Source organism: Onychostoma macrolepis, chromosome 02 (assembly GCF_012432095.1).
Source record: "Onychostoma macrolepis isolate SWU-2019 chromosome 02, ASM1243209v1, whole genome shotgun sequence".
NCBI classification, from domain to species: domain Eukaryota; kingdom Metazoa; phylum Chordata; class Actinopteri; order Cypriniformes; family Cyprinidae; genus Onychostoma; species Onychostoma macrolepis.
In genome coordinates this window covers 32,449,583-32,477,411 of record NC_081156.1, presented here as the reverse complement: position 1 = coordinate 32,477,411, position 27,829 = coordinate 32,449,583, and the positions used below count along the sequence as shown (strand labels likewise).

The 27,829-nt window shown below is 36.1% G+C and overlaps 1 protein-coding gene across 2 annotated transcripts; it reads left to right on the top strand.

The window, feature by feature from the left end:
- The first annotated feature begins 350 nt into the window (after nucleotides 1-350).
- Nucleotides 351-27,829, top strand: chico. Of its 2 annotated transcripts, none has more exons than XM_058753480.1 (7): nucleotides 351-929; nucleotides 19,568-19,665; nucleotides 21,814-21,877; nucleotides 23,218-23,262; nucleotides 23,649-23,711; nucleotides 23,906-23,980; nucleotides 25,225-27,829. In XM_058753480.1, exons 1-7 carry the CDS (start codon nucleotides 903-905, stop codon nucleotides 25,447-25,449), a joined length of 597 nt encoding a protein of 198 aa, XP_058609463.1. In that variant the 5' UTR covers nucleotides 351-902; the 3' UTR covers nucleotides 25,450-27,829. The 2 variants fall into 2 exon arrangements, with proteins under 2 accessions (XP_058609463.1, XP_058609453.1); XM_058753470.1 differs by having other exon boundaries at nucleotides 25,222-27,829.

The window sequence follows — 27,829 nt, the reverse complement described above, 5'->3', positions numbered from 1 at the left end:
ATTTTCCCAGTTACGCCTTCCTAAAATAAATATTAATTAGTAATAATATAATATTGCATATACAGTTACTGTAAAACAAATTTATTTTGAGATGTTAAGTAGGTGTCAAAAATATACACTTGGGTCGCCAAAGAAGCGCAAAATAAAACGAAGTAAAAAAAAAATATATATATATATATATATATATATATATATATATTTCGCATCGGAGACCCATGAGCCAGAGCAAGCCAGACAACTCATTGAATATTAATTAGATGATGTAAACATACGCTCCTGGAAGGTTGCCAGGCAACGCGCACACGGCGTAATTAATATTCATGAGTAACGCCTTTCCCGTAGTAGAATTCGTAATTTGGCGTCTTGCATCACATGAGTCCGTCCATACGAGTCCTGAAGCGGCGGAAGAGGCATGATTTTCCAAGCGCAGGCTGCTCTTTCACCGCCTTTAACCAGACAGACGCAAGATTAGCGCACACACGACCAGATTTAGACGTTTTTCCCTCATTTTCAAACGCGTTTTGCTAATTTCCTGCAGTATAAACTTATTTATTAGCTTTAGCCAGGTAGCTTGTATTTCGAAATTGGATAAGTATGATCAGCCTGGCGGTGGATTAATCGGCCTGTTTCAGCAATGTCACATACTGTAGTAAAGATAGCCTGTTGTTTTTGTTCTTCCAAAAGCAGAGCAGTCTGAAGTTGAGTTAGGTTTGTAAAGCTGAACAAAATCCAGGAAAACTGGAGATCACAGCCAGGAAATCTGTTCAGGAGAGCAGACTAAAGCCCGTTTTGCTTTTAAACTCACCGGTTTAGACCAAATCAAGGCCTAACAAAGAGGACATCCTTCCAAAGCCTTTGCATTTCATCTTCAGAAAGAGAATAAAGCACAAAAACAGGCTGATATGATGTTTCCACAAGCCAGGCACTCGGTAAGTGTCTCGTTCTCCTTCATTCATGCTGATTGTCACACAGCAGGTGTTGTGGACATTGTATCACTCGATGTATTTTACGGATGATACCAACGCAAAAGTACCATTTTATTCATATCTGTAATGTTTTGTGGACATGAACCGTCATAATACCAAGTTTTTTGACTAGCACCATGGTAATAGCATGTTTTTCGAAATGGTACAATGGGAAAACTATGGTAAAACGTGTGCCATGGCAATACCATTGTTTTTAGATATTTATCCCTTTACTAAAATGTACTTTGGCAGTACCATGATACAGTCACGGTATCAGATGGCACTTACCTTTTATATATGAAATTCATGCTTTTTGTTGTATTTTTTAAAATATGCTGGCGTTACATGTAAATACTATGCTATTTGAATATGCTAGTGATTCAGTGTCATGAAATTATCATTTGTACCGTGGTATTACCATTATTATTGCCACGGTATGGACAGTAATATTTTTGTAAGGGGTCATCCTGAGCTTTTCTGTTGTACCAGTCAAATAACTGATAATAACAATTGTTTATATTTATATTAAAGTGATGTTATTGATGATAATTGTTCAGTTGTATATACGCGCGCGCACACACACACACACACACACACACACACACAAACACAAACACAAACACACACAAACATACATACATACTAGGGATATGCCGGTATAAAATTTTCATGTTGCGATTGATTGCTAATGCTTTTATCACGGTATTGAAATTTAGTTGCAAAAAAGTGGTGTCAATACAGTATAACAGGTTTAATAACTTAACAAAAATAACTGAACATTTAAATACAATAAAGCATACACAAAAAATTTATAAAGTTAAACATTTTACACTGATTAAAGTGCAAAAGAATTAGAAAAGACCAGTAGGTATCACTTTACAATAAGATATCATTAGTTAACCTTAGCTAATGCATTAAAGTGCCCCTTTTATGGGTTATGAAAGGTTCATATTTTGGTTTTGGGAGTCCCAAACAACAGGTTTACATACATGCAAGGTCAAAAAACACTTTCATTTTCTTATAATATTGCTCAAAGATTCATTTTTCCAAACCCCTCCTTTGTGACTCTAATCTGCAGCGATTGGTCGATTTCATTTAAAGCAGCGTTTGTGAGCGCAGTGCTGCTTTGTGTACAGCCGTTACCAGGGAAACAGCTATTTTTAATGCTCAAAAAGGGGCACCTAGTGGCAAAGAATGAATTTGCATTTTCATTCAGACCAATGCGAAAATCAAGTTTTCCCAAGTCTGCGCGCACAACAAGTGGGCGGGCAATATGCTAATGTTTCATGTTGACGTCAGCATGAACGGCTTGGGATTCGTTTTAAAAATGACTTGTTTCAATGATTCAGAGTCGACTCTTTCTTTTGAGAGACAATAACTTTATACATGGTGCACTTTCAGATTTAAAACTTTGCAGGATGTTTTCATTCACTTAGAGCTGTGTTACACACTGCATGAAAGGTAATTTTCTAAAATCCATAATAGGGGCACTTAAACATTCACAATGAGCAATACCTACATTTGCTACAGTTGTTATTAATCTTTGTTAAAAAAAAAAAATACAACTCTTAGTTCATGTTAGCTCATTAAATAACGCATTTGCATCTTTTGATTTTAACAATTTGTTATTAAATATTGGAATTACCTAAGATTAATTAATGTTTAGAAGAATTTTTCATTGGCAGTTTAACTAATGAATTAACTAATGTCAACTAATGAAGCCCTGTAAAGTGTGACCAAACAATAAGGAATCAAAACACTTTCAAACAATACCTAGGGCATGTTGTAGTCCAGATTAAAATGTAAAAAAGTTTGAAAATAATTAGCCTATTAGGTCTAAATATTTAAGCATTTGGCGCTGTGATGAACACCATAGCGAATACAAAAATCTGAATAGCTATTTAGATCATTTTAATGCGTTTTAGAAACAGAAAGTAGCATCTGCTTTGTTTACGGGGTTTCCGGGGTAACGTCTGCATTTCTGCTGTTTAGCGCCATCTGCTGTCAGAGAGTGAATGTGTGCTTTCATCTATCCTTCGCTCTGCCATGCGCATCTCATCCCTGCTTGTTTACATCAGAGTGTGCATGCGCATACAGCGGTGTTGTGCATTGTGACCAGTTGATGGGAAAAGTATTCTTAATGCATTCAAAATTCTGAATAATTTGTAATAAATAATTATTCTCTGTATTTTGAAGTGCCCACAAGAACAATATCGTGCATTATCGTGAAATGTCTGTCTATCTATCTATCTATCTATCTATCTATCTATCTATCTATCTATCGTGAACACTACTACTGAAAGACATAGGCCTACATAAAGCATATTGTTTGCATGCATTGTCAAAATAAGCCTCAGAACACATTACTAATACTAATATTTACTAATATATATCAATCCAGTGTCATTAATTCCAGTGGAATGTTAATTTATGCAAGATTTTTGCATCAACCTTCACCTCAGAGACACATTAGATATTAATTAATTTTGCATTGCTATTTCATTGCATTTTTCCTCTTACTATGTTTATTTCTTGTTCTCTGGCAGCTTTATTTTAGATATTTGGTCTTCATCTCATGAATCAGATGTCAAATTTGCATGTAGCATGTCAAAATGATAGTGTTTCTGGTTCAGGTAGAGTCTGAGATGTTTGTTTGCACACCAGTTGCCTGGTTCCCTCCCTGTAGAGGCATAATTGTGTCGTTTCCATGAATTGTTCCTGTGCACACAGTGGGCAGCTTGTGTTAATGAGTCCCCAGTCATTATTTTGTTTGCACTCAAGCCTAATTACCTTTTCCCCCCATGCACACAGTCGTATGTGAACACACAAACATGGGAACCCTAAATGAAAACCTCACAAGTGGATGGTTTGTTTAATTGAGGCCTTTTTGCTATTCAGAGAGTAGATTTGGGAGAACATTTCAGTCTTCAGCTAGCTTGGGATGTGTGTGAGGAAGTGAATGGGACCTTCTGACACTTGAACCTGAAACTGAAATTTGACTCTGAGAAACATCCTGAAGCAATTCCTGATTCCGATATTTCATTTTGTAGTATGTTAATGATGGTGTTTTCTGTTGGTATTGATTTAGCCTTATATACACATTTTTGTGTATCTTCAGCCCCTTGTCCAGAAATCTGTGAATGCCCATGGAATTTGTTCGCAATTTGAAACTAGTCTTAATAAGATCAAACAAGAATACTATTAAATAAGATCTCACTGTATTATTTATTTTCTTTCTTTATCTATTTTTATTATATTACAAATAGTACATTATAATATATCATGTACAGTATATCCAAGTACATGTGATTAATGTTAAATAAATACATATTTAAACATTTACTAAACTTTTAATAATTTTTATGTTTATGTTTGTATATATTACATAGAATATTATAATTAATGTACACTAATCTAAATATACATTATAAGATTAGAAAATATTTTGATGTTAATATTATATATATATACGCAAACTTTTATGAATGATATAACATACCTAGATATACATAATACATTTTAAAATTCATGCAATATTAATAATATATAATAAAATATATTCTTAAAATAATATCTTCTATCTTTTTTCATATAATGTCAGTTTATTTTTAATTTTGGTTTAATCCTATTAGGGTTGTTTTCCAAAATATGACAGTAACATTTCTTTAGCGTCTTTTTGTTGTTGTTGTTGACAAGGCTCTAGTGTCTTAAAACAACAGATTATACCTCAACAGTGAAAAATGACCACATTACAGTCGTTAACTTGACATGTCTTACTGCCGCTGATGAATTCTTAAGTGCACTGACCAAACTTTGATCTTAAACCTCTGAGATTTCAGCAGAAGTGGGAATCAGCCGGAGATTAACTGCGGGATCCCAAATCTTGGATTAGGAGTTACAGACGACTGCTCCGTTTAATCTCAGCCTCAAAGATTTACTGTGTTCTCTGGAATTCCGGATCTTCGGGATCAGTTTGACTTATCAAACCTCTAAAGTTACTTAAAAACAGACTTTCGGTCGATAGATTTAATAACTTGTTGTGGGACAAATCCTTCACAGAACTAGGAAGGGCAGAATATTTTGCTGCAAACAGTGGCGCTTGTGCTCACAGTCAGGACTGAGAATGAAAAACATGCAATTCTAAATTAAGTGTTTGGGAAACCATTACTCTTAATCCAATTGTTGGTCCTTTTCGGCTTGTTTGTGGTCATCAGTCAGACCCAGTGGATTATGAGTAGGGATTACTGCTTCAGATGGGTTTGGTGACCGTAAGCAGCTCTTCGTCAGATTGTGTTGACCATCCTCATTCTCTCTCCATCTGAACTCTTCAACTCGGTGGGAATAATGGACAAAACCAGACTCCATTTCTCTAAATTCAGCAGCCGTTTTGCATTTTGTCTTTAAGGAACATTAGTTTTTCCTTTTGTCTTTTTCATAAAATCTAAGAAATTTATGGTTCCAATTAGCTCCTGCTTACCTGTGGTTATGTGCCAAAGTGAAGTGCTTGGTGTTAAGGGTTTGTTCAAGTCTCTGACCCTGAGTTTGAGCAGTAACAACAGTGATGCTTGACTTGGCAAACACTGCAAGGATTTTACAGTCTGATGCCATAAAGAACCTGCTTAACTTCCACAAAGAACCTTTTATACTCGTCTACATACTGGTGCTTTGAAGAATCCAGAAATCAAAACACTGATTTGAAGAACCTATAACAAATCATCAAGAGCTTTAGAAGTATCCAAAGAACCATATAACATTACATGGTTGTTCGAATATCACACTAAGAATAACGGATGATTCATCTGGAAATTCTCAGAAACGCTGATTGTAGGTCAGTCGTCATATTCTGGGAAATTGGACGTGAGTGATTCGTGTTGTTTCAGCTTGTTCTTGTGATGTTATAACTGAGCCGTTAGAGATGTAATTGATGCAGTTCTTAACTCATGTTATGATGTCACAGCATAATTGTTAGGGGTGGGAGAAAAAATTGATTCTCCGATGCATCGCGATTCTCTCTTCAACGATTCTGAATCAATTCTGAGCTTGTTTTTTTTCCCCCCGCATTTGGCACGTGTGCCCGCTAGAGATGCGGCGGGCTTCATTGCACAGAATTTGCGTGTGAGACACATGCTCATTGCTTGACGGTGTGTGTGCGCTTCCACCCACCGTGTTTTACTTTAGATATGCTTTCATTTCTGTCGTTTGAAATGCAGTACTATTAGATGCACGAAACTCGCGCACTGACAGACTTTCAAGTGCTTTGTGTTTGTTTGTCCTGAAGCTCGATTGCGACTGCGGTTAAATGCGCTTGCATTTTCTAATACTTTTATACGAAATTGATGTAGGCTACACACAGTAGTGCTGTGCTCCGAATATCGATACAGCGATACATCTTCATCAACTCCTGACGATGCGCGTATCGGTACAGCTGCTCCTGTGTCGATACTGCCGCATCACGTGACGTCGAGTGGCCATTTTAGCAACATGAGCAGCAGCGCACTATCAAAAATATGGGACAGTTTTGTGTTTTACACTCAACCGGAAAGTGAGACATTAGACATGAGTCATGCCATATGCAAGAGCTGCAAAGCCAAAGTTAAGTATTCCAGCAACACGACGAACCTCTCTCTGCATATGATGAGACATCATCCAGGCCAGCTAGCCTCAGTCGGAGCAGGTAGCAGCACACACCTGTCGTCTCAGAAGCAGCCAACTTTTCCTGATGTTTTTAACTCGAAACTCCCATCCACGTCTCAGCGCTCTCAGAAGATAACACATGCTTTAATGCGTTTCATATGTAATGATTTACGGCCATATAGCATTGTCGAGAATAACAGCTTCAGACAATTGCTTCACGAGTGTGAGCCACGTTACACAACACCGACACAATACTGACTCACGTCAGTTTTTAACAGAAACGGCAATTCCTCGCTTGTATGATGGTTAAACAAGACGTTCAGCTGTCACTCTCTTCTGCAGAGAGAGTTTCCATTTCCTGTGATACATGGACTTCGCAAGCAACCCAGTCGTATGTTACGATAACCTGCCACCACATAACGCCACAGTGGGAACTTGTCTCCAACGTTCTGCAGACTAGAGCAATGTTTGACAATCACACAGGAGCGAACATGGCAGATTTGCATGGCAGATATGATGTGATGCACGAATGGGGAATAAAGGACAAAGATCCAGTGCTAGTGACTGATAATGTATTTAATATGTCAGTAGCTGCAGAAATAGCCAAATTAGTTCACGTGAGATGCTTTGTGCACTGTTTGAACCTGGCTGCTAAACAGGCTCTGAAGTTACCGACAGTTTCCCATCTTCTCGGAAGAGTTCGGAGCATCACAACATTTTTTAGGAAAAGTACAATTGCCTGCCATGCCCTGCACGAGAAGCAAAAGTTACTTGGCCTTCCTGAGCATAAGCTGATTACCGATGTCTGCACGAGGTGGAACAGCGCACATGACATGTTGGAGCCATTCGTAGAATAACAGCCTGCAATTTGCACTGCATTACTCTCAGCTGATTTTTGGAAAAATGCCAAAGATCTGTGGGCATTAACAGAAGCAGACATAACCTGTGCTGAAGATGTAATAAATTCACTGAAGCCACTTAAATTGGCAATGCACGTTATGTCTGATGAGAAAACCCCTACAGTTTCAATCATCGCACCTTTGCATTCTCAGTTAAGTCGCGGCACTCGGATTGAAAACACTGACTCGGCAGTGCCATGGGACATAAAGATCGCTGTGGCTGGAGATTTGGAGAAAAGATATGAACGTGAAAAGCCCTTTCTGAACATGACCTCAGCGCTGGATTCACGCTTTAAAGCACTGCCCTTTTTGGAGGAGGGGAACAGACAGGATGTCTACACCAAAATGGCAATGGAGTTATTCATTATAACACATTCATTATTTCAGATCCAGAATAATGAAGAAGAACAGAACAGAGAGCATGCTGAGACAAATCATTCCCCACTCTGCAAAAGAAAGAAAGTAGATGCTTGTGCTCTTGAGGACTTATTTGGAGATGCATTTTCCCCTCCCAAAACAAAACATCCACCCGTATTACCGTATAATCAGGCAGAGGATGAAGTCAGGAAATACAGAGATGCAGAGGCTTTACCTCTTACAGGAGATCCACTCATCTGGTGGAAGGAGCACCAGTCTGATTTTCCATTACTATCAAACTTGGCAAGCTGTACCCTCTGTATCCCTGGTACAAGTGTAGCATCCGAGATGGTGCTCTCCACTGCTGGAGATATCATTACAGCAAAGAGGAGTGCTCTAAACCCCGAGCATGCTTGTTACAGTTTTTTGCTTTTATGGAATATGTTTCAAGTTTTGTTCAGTCATTGAGCCTTGTTGACATGTTGCAGCACTTGACATTATACTTAAGTTATTGAGCCAGAGACTTAAAAAGCCGAAGGAAGATCTATTCTCTTTTTTTCTTTTCTTTTTTTTTTTGTAACAATTATTTATTTATTTTATTTCACTTACAGTGCCCTCCAAAAGACAAAATTGCTCTGTTGGCTGTGGAGTCAAGGCGTTTGCAAATATGATGAAAAGATGAATATGAGACAGAATGTCACATTTTATTGTTGGGTGATTCAACACATAGATGTTTTACCAGCTAATAAATTTAGCACTTTTAGAGTTTCATCCCTCTAAGTATTGGAACAGTTGCCTCACAGGTCTTTCTAAGTGATCAGCTGTGTCCTGTTGCATTAATTCTTCAGATATTAAAAGCAGGGAATGTGTAGTATCAGTTATATCCATTACTTCTGCATTCTGAATCTTGACATGATTACATACACAAACCAGGATGAAGACGAGGGAGGTGACTTTGAGAGAAAAGCAAGCAATTTGGATGCTAAAAGAACCAGAGGAAGTCAATTAGAGCTATAGCAAAAACAAAGGGCTTGGAGAAATCAAGAGTTTGGAAACCACCAGCAACCAACAACTACCTGATCGGCTGAGAAAACAACAGTAGTTGATGACAGACAAATCATAAAAGCTGTGAAAATGAACCCTAAAAGACGTGTCTGTAAAATCACCAACAACTTCCAGAAAGCTGGGGTGATGCTCTGACAATCTACTGTCCTCAGGAGACTTTGACACAGAATTACAGATGCTACACAGCAAGCTACAAACCTCTGACCAGCTCCAAAAATAGAAAGGCAAGATAAGAGTTTGCAAAAAAGCACAAAGGTGAGCCAGAAGAGTTTTGGAACTGTGTTTATGGACCGATGAGACAAAGATGAACCTTCATCTAAGTGATGGGAAAGCAAAAATGTGGAGGAAAAAAGGAAACTGCAATGATCCCAAGCACACAGCCTCATCTGTAAAGCATGGTGGAGGTGGTGTCATGGCATGGGCATGCATGACTGCCTCTGGCCCTCTCAACTTTACTGATGACTTAATTTATGATGACAGTAGCAGAATGAATTTGGAAAGATACAAAACCATCTTGCCTACCAATATTCAAGGAAATGCCACCAGATTCATTGGGAAGTGCTTCATATTGCATCAGGACAATGACCCACAACACCCTGCCAGTTCAGTCAAGGAGTTTATCAGGGCAAAGAAATGGAAAGTCTTAGATTGCCCAAGTCAATCTCCAGATTTAAATCCGATTGAACATGAATGTCACCAGCTGGAGAGGAGAGAAAAGGCAGAAACTCTTCAAAACAAGCAACAGTTGGAACTGGCTGCATTAAAAGCTGGGAAAAGCATTTCAAAGGATGAGCCCAAGAGTCTGGTGATGTCTATGGGTCACAGACTCACTGCTGTGATTGTGCGCAAGGGATCTGCAACTAAATAATAGCTTTTAATCTTTTACATCTGCCTTAAGTTCAACTGTCCCAATACTTATGCTCACATCAATGAGTGGGATGAACTCTAAAAGTGCTGTTCTTTTTATTTGGTAAAACATGTATGTGTTGAAACGGCTAATAATAAAATGTGACATTCTGTAATTTTGTCTCTCATTCGTCTTTTCATCATATTTGCAAATGTCTTGACTCCACAGCCAACAGAACAATTTGTCTTCACTGTTCCAATACTTTTGGAGGGCACTTTATATTGTTTGTTAATGACAAAGCAAAATAGTTTTTCAGTTATTACAACTGTTATAACACTGGCTATTCAACGTACAATAAACAAATATTACCTTTACTAAATTCTGCTCAAAATAAATTTAATTCCAAAATTGACCCGTATCGTGATGCGTGTCATATCGTGACATTTGTTGGTGATGCACAGCCCTAACACACAGTCAGTTATGTTTTCAGAGCAGGACAAAACATCTGATATATGGAAATAGATCTGTGCATTAGTGTCGATGCAGCCTTTTAAAGCTGCCACTGTCTATGATCTCATCAGTAATAATCAAACGGCAATAATGAGGAAAAAAGAAAAACCCATAACTATTGTCTGTAAACTTTCGGATACTTAAAGAACACTTATTTTAAATAAGTAATTTTTTTTTTAATTAGCCTGCTTATATAATTAAAAAAAGTTAATTTTGCACAAAATAAATTTGAGAATTTATATGAAAACGTAGCCATGTGCAGTAATATTGAAAACTGACAATGTGACGCATCGTGATATTGATTCGATTAATGATAATCGTAATTGAATTGAATCGTGAAACCAGTGAAGATTCACACCCCTATTTTTAAGATGGCAGTACTGACATACAGAGATTCTAACTATAAACAAAAAGCATAGAAACTGCAGTTTTGGGTAAAATGTAAAGTTGTAAAGATGTATTTGCACAGCAGAAGAATTAATTGGGGAAAAAATGTAGATCATGAAACATTTTGGAATCTGATCGTGACTCCCAGAATCGGGATCGGATCGGATCAGATCGTGAAGTGCCTGAAGATTCCCACCCCTAATAATTGTTACATTTCGCTTAAGAATAAAAAGCCACTATTTAGCAGCTCTAATTACTAATTGCAATTGTGACTTAAAATGTTATTTAAAAAATAAAATAAAATAAAAAAAAAAACGTTCCAGGTTTGCATTGCTTGTTTGTAACTCTGCACAAATTGGCAAAACATTTTGTGATTTATTATTTATCATCATGACTATATTATAATAATAATAATAATAATAATTTTATTTACCAATAATATTTATTATTATTAAATAAAAAATAAATATTGCTAATATTTAAAAAAAAAAAAAAAAAAAAAAGTTAACATTCAGAAAATAATTAAGTACAAATTTATATACTTTTAAAAATATTTTTTAATATTGATCTAATTTTAAATGAAAACAAAAAACATTTGCATTTGCGACCATTTTTTTGAGACTGCAAGTAAAAATTTGACGTGGTCGCACGTGTGCGAGTGCATGGTCTGCGCAACTCCAAAGCGTCTGCTTCATACAGCGCACGCTGCCGAACCGCAGCACATTGTAGCAGGAGTCAGATTTCACTGATCACTGGAAGAGAGGCGCTTTAGGTGTAGAGCCTGGTTTATACTTGCTGCGTCAGCACGAGTGCAAGGTGCGCGCAATGGAGGATTAGCTTTTCAAACTAAAGTAAAAGACCGCTTCTTAAACCAGAGAAGGTGAACATGTTGGTATTCTTGTAGAAAAAAACATGCAGGTCCTGTCAGCGACAGCCAGTTTAGTTTTACTTTTTCTTTTTGTTTTCGTTTTGAAAAGCTTGTTATCTTTGCTGTTTACCTCACGTTACGCTATGGAGGCTTTCCTTAATTTTTTTAAATATTATTATTCATTTGATTCCTCAGTGTTTGCTAAACATTCTGTAATTTATTAGTCGGTGTATATAATACAGCATGTGATGTATCCTATGCCATGCCTCGTTTTTGTTAATAAATGTTATGCAAGCTAGTTTGTTAGCCTACTGTTTTATTGTTGTTGTGCTTTTTAATTAAGAATAACAATGAATCCATCTTTCGTTTGAGTCTTAAAAAGAGAAAGGTGTATAGATATAAGCAAAAGGCAATTATCTTTTCTTGTAAAACATGACACCAAGATCGTGAAAGTGAAAGAGCACAAAAAAAGAAATTCTTGTTCACAAAATGTAAATCACAAATAATACTGATGAAAAAGAACGGGTTGAATGTTGAACACTTTTGTTACCATATAACTGTATACTGTGATAATAGCATGTATTGATTAATCAAATGTTGTAGCAAAAAAAAAAAAAACAATTGCGACCAAATTATGTGCTCGTGTGACCAACTGAGAAAGTTAGTCGCAAAAGTGCGACCAGTGGGAAGAATGAGTTTAGAGCCCTGAAAAATATTTAATTTTATTGTATTAATTTTATGAATTACTAATATGTATATAATTTTAAAAAATTATATAACATTTTCCTGGAACATTTTATTTATCTATTTATTTATTTACTTACTACTTTTGCAGTGTAATTAAAAAAAAAAAAAAAGTAATTAATTTAAACAAACATTTTAGCCTTGCTCACCTTGCTCTGTTTGTAATACAGTGGCAGTGAATTTTTTTGTTTACAATCAAAACCCCAAAACTTTATTTTTAAAATTTATTCTATTAGTATGAGACTCTCTCTTTCAGACAAATGCACACACACACACACACACACGTGCACAGCAGTCTGGGTTCATTATGTGTGTATTGTGTTGTGAGGGTGGACAGGGGTCTGGTAGACATTATTAAGGACAACTGAATTAACAAGACCCCCCTCTCACTACAACACCCCCAACAGAGAGAGAGGTTAATCCCTCTGGTACACACACACACACACACACACACACACACACACACACACACACACACACGCACATGCTTTCATATTCTCTGAAATAATCACACACACACATACACACACTTTCAACTGTTAACTCTGTGTGTGTGCAACCGCTGCTGCCGCCGCCACACCCCGCCGCTGCTGCTGCTGTTAATGTGTTTGTGAATTACTGAAAGATCAGTCATACTGTGAAACACACACGCATTTATATATATATATATATATATATATATATATATATATATATATATATATATATATATATATATATATATATATATATGCTTGCACACATGAGCTTGAGTGTAATTGCAAGACGGTTTTTGTCTGCGGTGCTCAGCCCCCACCTCCAAACATCTCACTTCCTGTGCTACAACACACACACCAGCTGCAATTTCGGAGACAAAAAAAGCAGATAAGAGCCTGAGGGCTGTGTGTGTGTGTGTGTGTGTGTGTGTGTGTGCGCGCACAGCAGATGTCTGGGTCACTCAGGCCAAAGTCCCTCATTAGCATCACAAAGGGGGCAATAGCAGAGCCTTTAGCCCCAACAGCCTCCAGAGGAGAGGAAGATTTGTTTTTTTTTTGTTATATTCACATGCTTTTTGTTTCTATTATTTTTTTCAGTTTCAGTCTAGAGGCTTTAATTTATTTTTTTATTTGTTTAAATATAGAGGCTTATGTTTATTTTTATTATAATAATAAAACATTTTTGTTCTAGAGGCTTTATTTTATTTTTATATTCCAATTGTTTCATTCTAAAGACCATATATTTTTTTTTTTTTTTTTTTATTCTTTATTACTTATTCTTGAGATTGTTTTGTTTGTGTGTGTTTTGACTTGGAGTACATTTAACACAATTTCTGTCATGACAACTCTCGGAGGGATTGGCATGGTAATGTACATGTTAATGTATTTGGTCTTGGCGGAATAGATCTGCTACGCTGCTGCTGCTGCGGCAGAGCAAGTACCGAGACTTGCTACCGCCAATACATCCACAACATGCTGCTGTGAGCATGTAAGAAATACTGCTGCTGCAAATATAACATACATGAAATAACCCCCATTAGTGTTGTCACGGTACCAAAATTTCAGTATTCGGTACCGATACCAGTGAAAATCCACGGTTCTCGGTACCAATTTTGGTACCACATGCTAATTAAAAAAACACACTATTTTAAATAAAAGTCAAACAAAAATAAAATGTACAAAAATCAATGCCGTTCTTTATACTTATTTAAATTGTTTCAAGTTTTTCCGCAAGTAATAAAAGTATGAAAAACTGTAAACAGTAAAGTTTCACCCAAATTTAATTTGTCTTTTAATTAATGAAATTTAAATACATTTTTTTTTTTTTTTTTTTGCTAAATAAAGGGAAGAAATATTGTGATTTTTATTTCTTTAAAAATAAATATTAATTTTTTTCAACAGTAGTAATAGTATCACATACATTCTACTAAATAATAGTAATATATTTCTAGCACAATGTCTTTAAGATAAACTTATTTTGACGGGTTGCCGTGAATACCTTTTTAAATTTATGTGTGTAGCTATATGATATGACGCTGGTTTTACTCAAATGAAACGGTAAAATGCTCGTGAAGTGACTCTCAGAGCAGTTATGTAGATGTTGTTTATGTATTTATGTCCTCATTGAGACGGCAGATGCTGAAATCACCGCGAGCATCACGCGCACTTCAGTGTGTGTAGTGTAAAAAAAAAAAAAAAAACGCACGTCTCTGCCATTCATTCATACAGAGACTCGCAGAACATGCAGGATTCATATCTGAATCGACTTTTGCGGCTTAATATTTACGGATACTAGTCGGTGTCACGATTTGATTTAAGTGTAATGACCTACTTTTGATTAATTCATCTAAACTTTGACAAATTCCGTGACATTCCTTGCTAAACTGTAAATTCCTTTTTATAACTGGATTCCGAGATTCCGTCCGTGCTTTCTGCATCGCGTAAATCACAGGGCCGTATGCGTCAAGAACCGGGTTGACCGGGTACTCGGTACCACAGGTACTTAAAAAAAACTGGTACCGTGACATTTTCATTTTTTTTAGTACCGACTTGGTGCCGAAGTACCGGGTCTTTTGACAACACTAACCCCCATATAGCATACATGAATCACCTCGTAGCAGATCTATACAGGTGGAGCTGGGGAAGGTGGAGGGTTTCTGAAGCACGCTGCGAACTTCTACAACAAGCACTAGTCATATATTTGTATGTTGAGCAGCGAGCTCATTGGCTACCGATACAGGAGAGAACCAATCAGCTGTGCCATGTGATGATGTCATTAGGTCAGATTGAGTTAGACCTATCAGACTGCGCCATCTAGAGTTTCATGCCAGAACTCTGTATATGAGTGGTGCTTGCTTGTGTAAAGCTCACAATGCTGTGATAATGCCAAGACTCCAGCTAGTCAGCATTATTATTTTTTTTTTTTTGTCTGCAAGAAGTCCTTGTAGTGTGCACACTAGTGGCAGAGTTTCGAATGGGGAAAGATGCAATCGCAGGAAGCCCCGCCTTCTGAATGAAAGAGCCAATCGCTAAAAGGTAAAGTCAGCGCGTCGCTGCCGTTAGAAGTCCCGGTTGCTATAGAAACAGTCAGCGTTCTAAAACGTGCGCTTAGGACTGCGCATGCGCACTGGCTGATCTAGCCTGAAAAATAAGCTTTTTATAACGCTATTTGAGCAAAAGAAACAACATTAATGATACAGTTGTCAGATTTCTTTGGTGACTTCAAATATGAAATTTAATCGTAAGCTTAGTGAACAGTTTTGGAGATTTTGATGTTTCCCCATTCAAAGAGATAGGAGCTGCACTTGCATGCCCGAGAGGCGTTTCAAAGATGGCCGCCGAGTGACATGACTTGTCTTAAAGAGACTTTGGCTACGGCGGATTTTCTGCTAGCAAAAGAAAGCAAGGCATTGTGAAGCACGAGTAAAGAAAAATAAATAAAGCATCTCATTTTCCTTATTTGACGTGTAAAACGTGTTGTGTGAGTATTGAAATATGTGCATGACTTCTGTCCTGTAGCGTGTGCCTGGCTTAAGGTGTTCTGACTGGGGTTTAGTGTCACTAATGTCATGCCAATAAAGCGCAGTAAGAGAGGGATTCTGGAGGAGGAGGAACAGCCTCATGTGTTCAGCGGTCACAGGTGATGCTGCTATTTCTCCTTCTCTAATTGATTTCTAATAGCAGGAAGAGACTAGAGGGATTTACTGAAACACACACACACACCTCTCCCGCCCCTGGAGACACTATCATCTTCTGGAGGAGAGACATGGAGGGATGTTATGTGAGGGAGGAGATGGGGGGAAAAGTTTCAGTTTAAAACTTCAAACTTTTCAATGTCTTTTCATTAAACAAATAGTTATACTTATGAAGACATTGTAAAATGGTAAATAAAAACATGCATATTCATTGAATTCTGCATTAAGGCACCAAGTATACAGGTCAGTATTTATATATTTATATATAAAATACTGTTTTCCTTTATTTTGTTCTTCTTCATAATAGTAATATTAACCTTTATTATTCATAATGATAATTGTTATATATTATTAAACACTAGGGGGTCCAGCATCTCAAATGTATTTATTTGTCATCTGGATAGAAATCTGAAAGAAAAGCTTAGAATATAGGATAGAATTAGGACTGATTGGCAACATTTACAGAGCTCTATTATTTAGGCTAGTTTACATTTTACATTTACATTAACTTACATTTTCATTTAGACATTTTATCCAAAGTATTTTTTCTATTTGCATATTTCTCATTTAAATGTAATTTTAAAAAAAATGTATATAAAATGTTTTAGTTTAGAGTTTGTTTTGACATTTATATACACAGTTGGCATCATTTAAAGCTGCAGTCCGTAACCTTTTTTGGTTAAAAATGTTCTGAAATCAATATTTGAGCAAGTACATAACCAGCCAGTGTTCAAAACTATCGTCTTACTTTAGCCCGATTCACATCGGTTAGCTTATAATAATGTTTTCTAATTTGAGTGGTACGGGTAGGTTTTCGCAGGAAATTCGAGCATGGCACTGCGTCATTACGTCACATCTGTAAACAAAGAAGTTGTCCCGGCTACTATGCTATCACATGTGAGGATCCTGCAGGTGACGAGTCGTTTATAGCCTTTTCTCACAGCAGCTAGAATAATTAAATGTATCATTTTGATGGCGGATTGTGATCCAGAATGGATTGTGTTTATGAAATGCATGTGAATGAAATTAAATTATATTCCAGTTTTAAATGTGCTTCAGATTACAGATAGCCTGGGATTACACAAGATTTGTATTTTAAAGAAAACCAGTTCGAAGGGAGCATAATTTGCTTTTTGGGTTAAAATAATTAATTAATATGAAATTCGAATGGCATGACAATTAAATTGGACGGTACAGAAATTGAAATCTACACGCTAATACACACTATACTCATAGTCACGCAATGCTGATGTTGTTAACATTTAATAATTTGAGAATAAAGTATAATAATAATAATAATAATTTGCACGGTTTAATGTGATGACAATATATGGTGAAAATTCTTATTTGGGTCATATATTCCAAGACATAGGCTAGAATCTGTGATTGCGAAGTACAGTAAACATCCACACCGGTGCGGTGACTGACAGACTAACACACATACTCCTCAAAACATTAGATTCATCCACGCTGGAGCCGTGCTGACTCACAACCCACGCAAGCGAGATAATTCCGCAAGCAGCTGCAATTCCAGGTTTTCAAACAGCGATGGCGACAAAGAGGCAAAACTTACGGACTGCAGATTTTATTTTATTTTTTTAAATATACATAAAAATTATTACTACATGAATTGTAATATTTTTTTCTGAATAATAATAATAATAATACAATTAATAATGATGATGATTATTAACTCGTGTTGGAAATGAAAATAGTGTTTTTATCATATTGAATCTTTACTTCTGCTTGTAAAATAAGAGAAATAATAGGGAAGCTGCTTTTCGTGAATTGATGAAGAACATTATTTCACAAGAGATGCACATTGACAAATGTTTCTGGAGAGAGCCTTCAGTGTGTGTGTGTCTGTGTGTAAAGCAAGCATTCCCTGCTGAGATGTTTTGTGTTCCTCCCCTGGGGGCTAACACACACACACACGCACGCATACGTTTATCCAGCAGTTTCTATGTATATCTGTTTGCTTTCAAACCGACTGTTTGCCTATGAAGCACACTGAACTGGGTGTGCGATATTGAAAAATTATATCTCGATTTTTTTCAATAACGATATTTATTATTGTGCTGATATCTGACTACCGTGGACAGCTGCAGTTTTTGATATTCTTCATATTCTGTGTGGTCAGTTCACATCAGTGATAGAAATTAATCTTTTCATATAAGTTTAAATTCATTTGTACCTTTTTATGGGCAATTTTATCTTTAATAAAGCCATTTTTTTCTAAAAATGTGCATCTTTTGAATCAAATTGTTACATTTAATCAGTCAATTAGAATAAGACATTTAGGCTGTTACCAAACAAATGAAACCAGTATCAACACAATTAATCTTTATAGAAGTTGCATCTGAAGTGGCATTTAGATTAATTTACACACGGTTTAATGCAGCTCAGAGGGACATGGAGTGCTTTAACCTGCAGTTGCAAATGCATAATATTTTGATATTTTAAACATAAAACATTGAATACTGATATTTAAAATTATTTTAAAATGAAAAGATACTTTGAATGTGAAATTAAAATCGCCAGTAACAAGTGAGTCATTGCGATTGAACCGAATCATTTAAACTGTTGATTCATTCAGGAACGAAACAATATCGTCAATTTGCTCAGACGCAAAACAGTGCTGTTTGGAATTATTTTTTGGTTGGCGAAATGGAGCAAAAACAGGCAATATGGTGTCTAAAACTTAAGTCTCTTAATATTAACTTATTGATTTTATACAACAGTTCAGTAAACAGCATCACATTTATAATCATGCTTATTTTTGAAGAAAAAAAATGCCTCTCTTCATGTGGTTTTAACCATATGAATTTTTTATATATATATATATATATATATATATATGCATTTACTGCCCCCATATCTTGAATTTTGTGATCATTCTTATAATGCATTTTATTAGACTAAATCATTATTAGTCTAGACTTCATCACGTAACATAAGCGCGCACTCCGTAGGTGTTCTGTTTAGTTTTTGCAAAATACTCGATAATGTCAAATTGCACATCGTTAAACAACAATTACGATATTATCGCAGACGATATATATTGCACACCCCTACACTGAACACAGTTGCATATCCCGTTTCTCTCTTTCTAACGTGTGATGGTTTGTTCCTGTCTGTCAGGGCTTAAGGTCACAAGCCAGTGACCCCTGGTAAAGCAGGTCGGAGGTGAAAAGCCAATGGCCTTTCTTTTCTATTTGCTCAGCTTTAATTTCAGCCTGACCTGACACGCTCACCTCAAACACGTGATGCAATCACTGGCTCTGTTATGGCGTTCAGCAGAATTGTTTTAGCCTGTTTGCAGTAATGAAATGTTGCTGTTATAACTCTGATCAAAAGGATTGTTATCATGGCTGGGGTTTGCTGCTTTTCTTTTTTTTCTGTGGTCAAAGTTCAAATATTGAGTCAAACCTTTTATGCACTTTATTTTAGCAACAGTTAAGACTAAAATTAGCTTGATAACCACAAAGCAAGAGTCTTACCAATTGAATATCTTTTATGGTTCAGTATGTTAACCTACAACTTCCTAACCGATGCCTATGTTGTTCATTGGAACATTTAGAGGTCATGTCGAATAAATTTTCTTTTGTCTTTGTTTTTCAGGCTTCGTCTCAATCGACACAGCCGCTCAAATTCACCACGTCAGACTCTTGTGATCGCATCAAAGATGAGTTTCAGTTCCTGCAGGCACAATATCACAGGTATACCAAACACTGACAAAACACTACACACAAGTTTCAAGTTGCTTTTTTTTTTTTTTTTTAAGGGAAATTAATATGTTTATTCAATAAGGATGCAGTACGTGGATCAAAACTAACAGTAAAGACTTTCATAATGTTTCAGAATATTTCTATTCTGTTCGAACTTACTATCAAAGATTCCTGGGAAAAAAATTAGTCACAGTTTCAACAAAAATATGAAGCGGCACAACTGTTTTCAACATTATTAATAGTAAGAAATGTTTCTTGATGAGCAAATCAGCATATTAGAATGATTTCTGAAGGATCATGTGACACTGAAGACTGGAGTAATGATCACAGCAATAAATCACTTTAAAAAGCAGAAAACGCATATTTTAAATTGTAATAATATTACTATTTTGCTGTATTTTTGATCAAATAAATGCAGCCTTTTTGAGCAGAAGAGACTTTGAGAAGCACAGGCAGTTTCTCTCCTCCTCACTTTCACTCTACACCCTAAAAACACCCTGCCTGTGTGAATTCCTCTCCGGGACGCTCAAATGGTGTGAACGCAGCCCCTCCTGGAAAAGCTTCCTGTCATCATCTGTCAGCACCAGAGATAAGAGCGATCACGGAGGCCATCCGGCCATCACACATCAGAGAAACCGCGGACGGAGGAAGGAAGAGGGAAATGGAGAAGGATAAACAGCAGAACGTGTTGATGTCTTTCAGATCTGTCGTCACCATCGGACCGCACTGCGGCGCTTTAGATTCGTTTAGAAGATTCACTCTCAGCGTCAATAGGCTGCAACTCTGGTGTATGTTTAAAAAAAAAAAAACAATTCACGGCCACTTCACCTTACAGCTCCATGTCTCTGAGTATTTCCACAAGTAATGCTAATGAATGAGTGATTATTCTGTGGAGCTGCTTGTGATCGCATAATGTTGTTATTATTATTGCTTTAGTGATTAAAGACCTCATAAAATGGCCTGCCAAATGCAATTTTCTCTCCTGTGTTGATGTTACGGCGTGGGGATGGGCCGATTCAAAAACGAGTCATTTATTTTAACCAGTCAGTCAGCTTTAGTTTACATCAGTTATAAACCGTGATTTACTACTTGCTATTAGTCGGTGGCAGGTGGTGTTGGGGGAGGGACGTTCTCATTCTAGAGAGCATTTGTATATCCAAAATTTGACTGTAAAAAGGTTTCCCAGAAGAGAAAGAATATAAATATTTAAATGCATGAACATCATTTCATAGTATTTAACTGTATATGCTACTGTATTCTTTTTTTTAAGAAATTAACTTTTATTCAGCGAAAATTTATTAAATTTATCAAAAAGATTCTATTTCAAATTAACTATCTTCTTTTGTAGTTTCTATTCATCAAGGAGTCCTGAAAGAAATGTATGATGGTTTTCACAAAAATATGAAGCAGCTCAACTGTTTTCAACATTAATAATGATACGAAATGTTTCTTGAGCAGCAAATCAGCATATTAGAAGGATTTCTGAAGGATCATGTGACACTGAAGACTGGAGTAATGATGCTGAAAATTCAGCTTGGCATCACTGGAATAAATTACGTTTAACAATATATTCAAAAAGAAAACGGTTTCTTTAAATTGTAATATGTCACACATTTTTACTGTATTTTTGATCAAATAAATGCAGCCTTGGTGAGCACGAGAAACTTCTTTTAAAAACATTAAACTTTTGAACGGTAGTGTACGTGTAACTATTTAATAAAAAAAAGTTTTATATGAAGAAGAAAAACATACATTCTTTCATGATTACATTCTTCTAAACGCATGGCCAGCCAATCACAAGCTTCCATGAGGCAGTCCAGACAGGAAACTGGTTGTCATGGTGATAGAATGTTGCAGAATTCTTTCTGGCTTTTTTTCCCCCGCTTCTAGAGCGAGAGGGAGAAAGTGAGGTGAAGTGCAGCTGACAGCCTCAATGAAGTGTGTGTGTGTCTGTGTGTTTTAGGGTGATATGTAAATATTGAAGCTGTCATACACAGGCTGTGTCATTCAAACCATGTCAACATCTCTACATTTCCATTACTTAAAGATGCATCATGTAATTCGCAACATATAAACACATTTAACAAGAAGCGAGTCATCTCATGTTGTCTTGTATTTTTCTCTCTTTCTGTGTTTCAGTCTGAAGTTGGAATGTGATAAACTGGCGAGTGAGAAATCTGAAATGCAGCGTCATTACATAATGGTGAGTAAAGCATGCATGTTTAAAATATTTGATTAGACCTACAGTTATACGCAGATCATATGGAAGCTGTTTCCGCCACGAATAAAACAGAGAATTGAACTCTTAATTCTGAGATGAAATGTCAGAAGTGTGAAAAATAAACTCTCAATTGCGAGAAGTGGTGTCAGAATTGTGCTATATTTTTTATTTAGTTCTTATATGTGCATTTCTTACATTTCTTTTGGTTTGTTTTGGCTTTAGGTCTTGTATAAATCACTTGTTCTTATTTGTCATGTGATTGAATGTTGTTTTTTGGTTTTGTCTGTAAGCCTGTGGGCGTCTGCAGTAATTCATACACAAGCGTCTCATTGATCAGTTGTATGATGGGCCGTAAGTGTGCACAGGAGTATTGACGTCTTGCTGATGGATCGATGTGAATCTGTGTCTGTAACAGCTGTGTCTGAGATCTGAGTGATCTGCTGCTTTAGCCCTAAGCATGAGCCCAAACCACAGTCGGGCCGGCTTGCTCTGAAGTTTCAAGGAAACTGATGTTAAATTGATGTCTTCTCCACCTCTTTTGCTTGAAGAGATCGCTTTGCTCAAAGTGCCAGCGTTGTTTTAGTATTATCGATGTACTATTATAGATTTTATTAATATTTTATATTAGTTCTTATTTTAATATTTTGTAATATTTTCAGTTTTCATCTGAATTTTAGTTTAATTTTTAGTCATTTTATGTACTTTTGTAATTTAAATTTTTTTAATATTACTACTATTTAGCTTTATTTTTGTTTCAGTTTTAGTTTATTTAATTCCAGTTTTTCAGTTTTACTTCCAGTTCATTTTAGTGCTTCAACTTATTTCACGTCAAGTTGATATTTGTAATGTTGGCTTTCACAATATTTTCATTTTGAATTTTGCCCTTCTATTAGTACAGATGTCTTTGCCTTGCTGTTTTAGAGTCTTATAGAGAGTCCACACATTATCATGAAGGATTTTCTTTGGGTTTAAGATTTTTAATGAATATAAAAATTATATTCATTAGTCCTCTGATGTTCTTGCTGCGTTCAATACACTTGTTTACATTGCCTCTTTGAGACACACATTCAAGTGATTTTTTTTTTTTTTTTTTTACATTTTGAGATGTCTGTTTATCCCAAATGTCTAAAAATGTGAATCATTATATGTGCAGCTGTGTGGCTGAAAAAGTAAATATACAGTAAAAAAAAAATATTGTGAAATATTATTACAATTTAAAATAGCTATTTTCTATTTGAGTATATTTAAAAAACAAAAAATCCTGAGATGGCAAAACTGAATTTTTGATCTTATGTTTCTCTTTCCTGTTTCTCTGACTGCAGTATTATGAGATGTCATACGGACTCAACATTGAAATGCACAAACAGGTGAGAATCTGAATAATGTGTCAGAATCAGCACAAATGTTGCATCAAATGTGGGGGAAAGTTAATGCATTATTATATTTGTAAGAAATATGGCAGGAGGATATGTAATCCTTTAGACTTATGTTTGTGCAAAATCTGTGGTTTCCTTCAGCAGCAGAAAAAAAATGTGGTTTCCTTTAAACCACAGGCTTACTTGTATGGTTTGTACATATGCAGCGTCCTAGATTCAGTATCGTCTTTCATCAAACACGGTCGGTCAGCATACATTATCATGACCGACTGTGTTGTTCATGTGTTTTTGTGCAACATCAGCAGCCTGTAAGCGCATCCCCAGCTACCTTATTAATGGATGTAAACCCCTGAGATGTGCTTGTGTTCTGTCTGCAGGCGGAGATTGTGAAGAGATTGAATGGAATCTGTGCTCAGGTGTTGCCTTACCTGTCTCAAGAGGTCAGACTGTGTGATTTATTTATGACACACTCTCTATAATGACTCTCAACCTCATCAGTGACATAAATGTGCCGTTGGTTTGTGTCATGGGTTGCTTTTATGGCCAGAAGAGGGTTTTGTTGGTTTTTGTATGCTGTGCTTTTTACCTGAAGAGAAATGCATGCTGAGATAAATGTGTGTGTGTGTGTGTGTAGCACCAGCAGCAGGTCCTGGGGGCGATTGAGCGAGCCAAACAGGTCACCCCTCCTGAGATGAACTCAATTATTCGGGTAGGAACCTCACACCATTCAACTTCAATTGTTATTGTGTAGGACTGGCAGATTATTGCTAGAAAACTAATAAATCACTATACCTTTAGCCTCTCGTTATTTGTATATCTATACCTATGTACAGATATCCATAAAATATATACCTTTTTGAATTTTAGCCAGTTAGATTTAAAATGTTTTATACAATAATTAAAATAGTATTTTTTTAACACTATCAAAAAATTATTCTCTTATACTTGCAAGACATATATATGTTATATTGTGAGGAAAATCAGAGGAACCATCGTTTCCAACTAGATTTTAAATGTTTTATGCAAGAATTTAAAGTAAATTCTGCTTTATTTATTATTATTAATAATGATTCGTTTTTGCACGGAACAAAGTCAAGGACGAATAATTGTTTATATATTAGTGCTGTCAAATGATTAATCGCATCCAAAATAAGTTTTGTTACATAGTGTATATTTAAATACACACACATGCATATGTATATTTAAGAAAAATATGGTATATTTGTATATAAATATATATATGTAAATATTTTCAAAATATATACTGTATGAGTGTCTTTATGTACATGTATAGATAAATGTACACGTTCACACACACACATATATATACTATGTAAACAAAAACAGGCTTTCCTGTAGCTCAAATAGTAGAGCATGGCGCTAGCAACGCCAAGATCATGGGTTCGATTCCCAGGGAAAGCAAGAGCTGATAAAATGTAAAAACTGTAACTTGAATGCAATGTAAGTCGCTTTGGATAAAAGCGTCTGCTAAATGCATAAATGTAAATGTAAATGTAAATGTAAAAACTTTTATTTTGGATGTGATTAATCGTTTGACAGCACTAATATATATGTGTATTTATATTTCCATTAATATGTTTTGAGTTATGGCACAAGCAAATCATAGATTCATGTTTACATGATTCATTAAAATAGACAATAAATATGTTTTGTAACTAGCAACACTATTAGCAAAAATCTTGATTCTCTCATACTCCTAAGACAAAATAATAGCAAAAACAGTGTCAAAATAAATGAATGCAGAATAAAAGTGCATTGAAATCATTATATTCTTATCAGTAAGTGTTGTAAATGCAAAGTAATGCGAGTACATTTATTCTGCAAACTAGCCTGTCATAACAGCAAACATGCAATTAAATATGAGTTATGTGTGATCTCTCTCTAACCTTCACGGATGTTTGTTTGTTTGTTTTGTTGGTGTAAACGCAGCAGCAGCTTCAGGTTCACCAGCTCTCTCAGCTTCAGGGTTTGGCATTACCCATGACCCCTCTGCCCCTGGGCTTGACTCCACCCACCCTGCCCGCCGTCACCTCCAGCTCCGGCCTCCTGTCGCTGTCCAGCATCCTCGCGTCTCACGCACACCTGGCCAAGGAGGACAAGAGCTCCCGCGACGGGGCCGAGGGCCACCGCGACGACGACGCAGACAAATCCGACTAGCCTTCATAGAGACGCTTTGATTCTACGCAGAAAGAGAGGCAAAAACTACTCCTTCTGTTTACTCCTTCTCCTTCACCGGATTGGGTCTGATTCAATATCTATCTCTCTCTCTCTCTCTTTTACTACAGCGAATCTTTATTCTGTAATTCTGTTTGATTTTATTTGCTTTTCATTAGTGGTGTTTGCTAAGGCTCTATTATTATTATTATTATTATTATTATTGCTCATACTTGGGGTTAGTGATTTTAACAAACCCCCGTCCCTAAGTATTCAACTTCAGCATGTAACATACCTCAAATCGTGTGTCTTGTTGAGGAGAGGTGTATTATTACTGTAAGTGACTTAATGATTTTTCCTGGCAGACAATAAAAAGGGTGGAAAATCCCATAGATACTGAATATAATAGAGACTTCATGATGCACTCTTATGAGTCACCCAGAATGCCCTGGCAATGCTCTAGCAACAACCTAGCAACTGCATGCTTGTCCTCTCAAGCACCCAAAACACGTGTAAACGACCACTAAGACACACCGTTTAGAAACCATACAGCAACAGCCTCCAGCAGTCAGTTTCTCTGATACCTACTAGTCAATATATTTCATCATATTCTATTCTGGGCGTACCTAGTTAAGGGTTTTACATAAAAACAAAAACATGTTTTACATAAAAAGATGACACACTGTCTATATTGCCCTCAGAAAGGTACAAATGCCTCACGAAGGCCTTACCAAGTGTCTGTGTAGGACGGTGATGGGCCTGAAAACGGTTTTGACAAAAACAAAGAGATTTTCCTAATTCAGACCCACATCCTCATGTCATTTCTGTGTATAAGTGGTTTGTTTTTCTGTTTGCGGTGAATGTGTTTCCGTGTGTGTCCAGCAGGTGGCAGCCAGTGAGTGTGTGTTGAATGATGTGTGCAGCTGTAATAGGTTATTTGAAATGGAATACTATCATACTACTACAGCAGTGGTTCTCAGTAGATTTCAGTCTTGAACCTTGATTTGATGTGTTTTTAGCATTTTAGCTGATACTAAAGTTCAGTTATTATTAATTAGTGACTAAAAACATTAACATTAAAATGATTGAACTTTAAACTAAAATGCAAAAAACAATTCAAGACTTAAGACTGAAATGTATGTCTTATGTAATATTATAATAATGAATAATACAAGAATTAAATATTAGTTTTTCCCTCTCAATAAGTGTTGTTTTCTTGACAATGAACAGTGCATTTTTACCGCACTTGTTAACCTTTGATAATGTTAGTGAATAAATATGTTCATATTACTTCACAGTTGAACTAAACGTTAACTAAGATTAATAAATGCTGTATAAGTATTGTTCATGTTAACTAATACAATATCAGTGCTCACAGCTTTCTCATCATTTTCAAAGGCAATTTAATAAATATAACTGTGATTTGTGGAATAACCTTTTGGCTTGCTGAATTAACCCTGCAAACTAATGAGGTCGCCCCAGTGTAGCATACAGTACATACTGCACCGTTAGTAGTACGCTAGTATTCCAGGCTGTTTTAAAGACAAGACTACCTAAGGTTGTACATATGCACGGGTGCATTGTGGGTATTTTCTAATTGTGTGCTCCCTGAACATTTATTTCTTGTGTCCCATGATTCCTTTGTGTTTTTTGTTTTTCAGCACACCAGTGCTGATGTATGCTAAGAAACGCTCACCGTTGAGCCCTGGATTGCTTATTTTAATCTATTAATGAAGTTTTCTGATTTTTTTCTTTAGGTATTTTTCCAGTTGATTTCGCTTGATCTCAAAAACCGACGGCCAATTTATATACATGTATAAATATATCAATATACATTTAATTTTGTAAACATTTTTGTATGTATAAAGCTATGTTCATGGTGTATATGGCCCCGGAGGACATTTAGTGCAGGTTATACACAGAAATCTATGATCATTAATAGTCAAGTCACACATTTCCACTCTGATTTGTTTAAATGCGTGTAGCACTGGCTGGTCTCGACTAGTTATAGATGCTAAAGGATAAAGGATAAATGATGTGTTCAGCAGTTCGGACTTTATCTCAGTCTCGTGAACATCAGCTGAAAAAGTTTCGTAAATCCATTGACGCGAGCGATTCCTGAAGCCCCTCCCTCTTCTGATGCTTCTCATCTGATATTTGCCACATTTTGGAGCTTTGTAGTAGTTTTTTAAAGTGTGTGTGTTGATGTGACATGATGTAATTGATGGAAATGTATGTTGTTTGTGTTGATAAACTGCTATTATAACTTCATTTAAAGACGATTGTTGGAAGAAAAAGGTTAAAACATTTACTATGAACGAGAGATTGAGCAGTAAGGAAGTATTTATGGTGCCTTACAAATAAAAGATTCATTGGACCTTTA

Coding starts and splice junctions, on each gene's coding strand:
- chico (XM_058753470.1), top strand. CDS start 903: ATGATGTTTCCACAAGCCAGGCACTCG. Junction 930..19,567: donor TTCCACAAGCCAGGCACTCG/GTAAGTGTCTCG, acceptor TTTGTTTTTCAG/GCTTCGTCTCAATCGACACA. Junction 23,263..23,648: donor ACATTGAAATGCACAAACAG/GTGAGAATCTGA, acceptor TTCTGTCTGCAG/GCGGAGATTGTGAAGAGATT.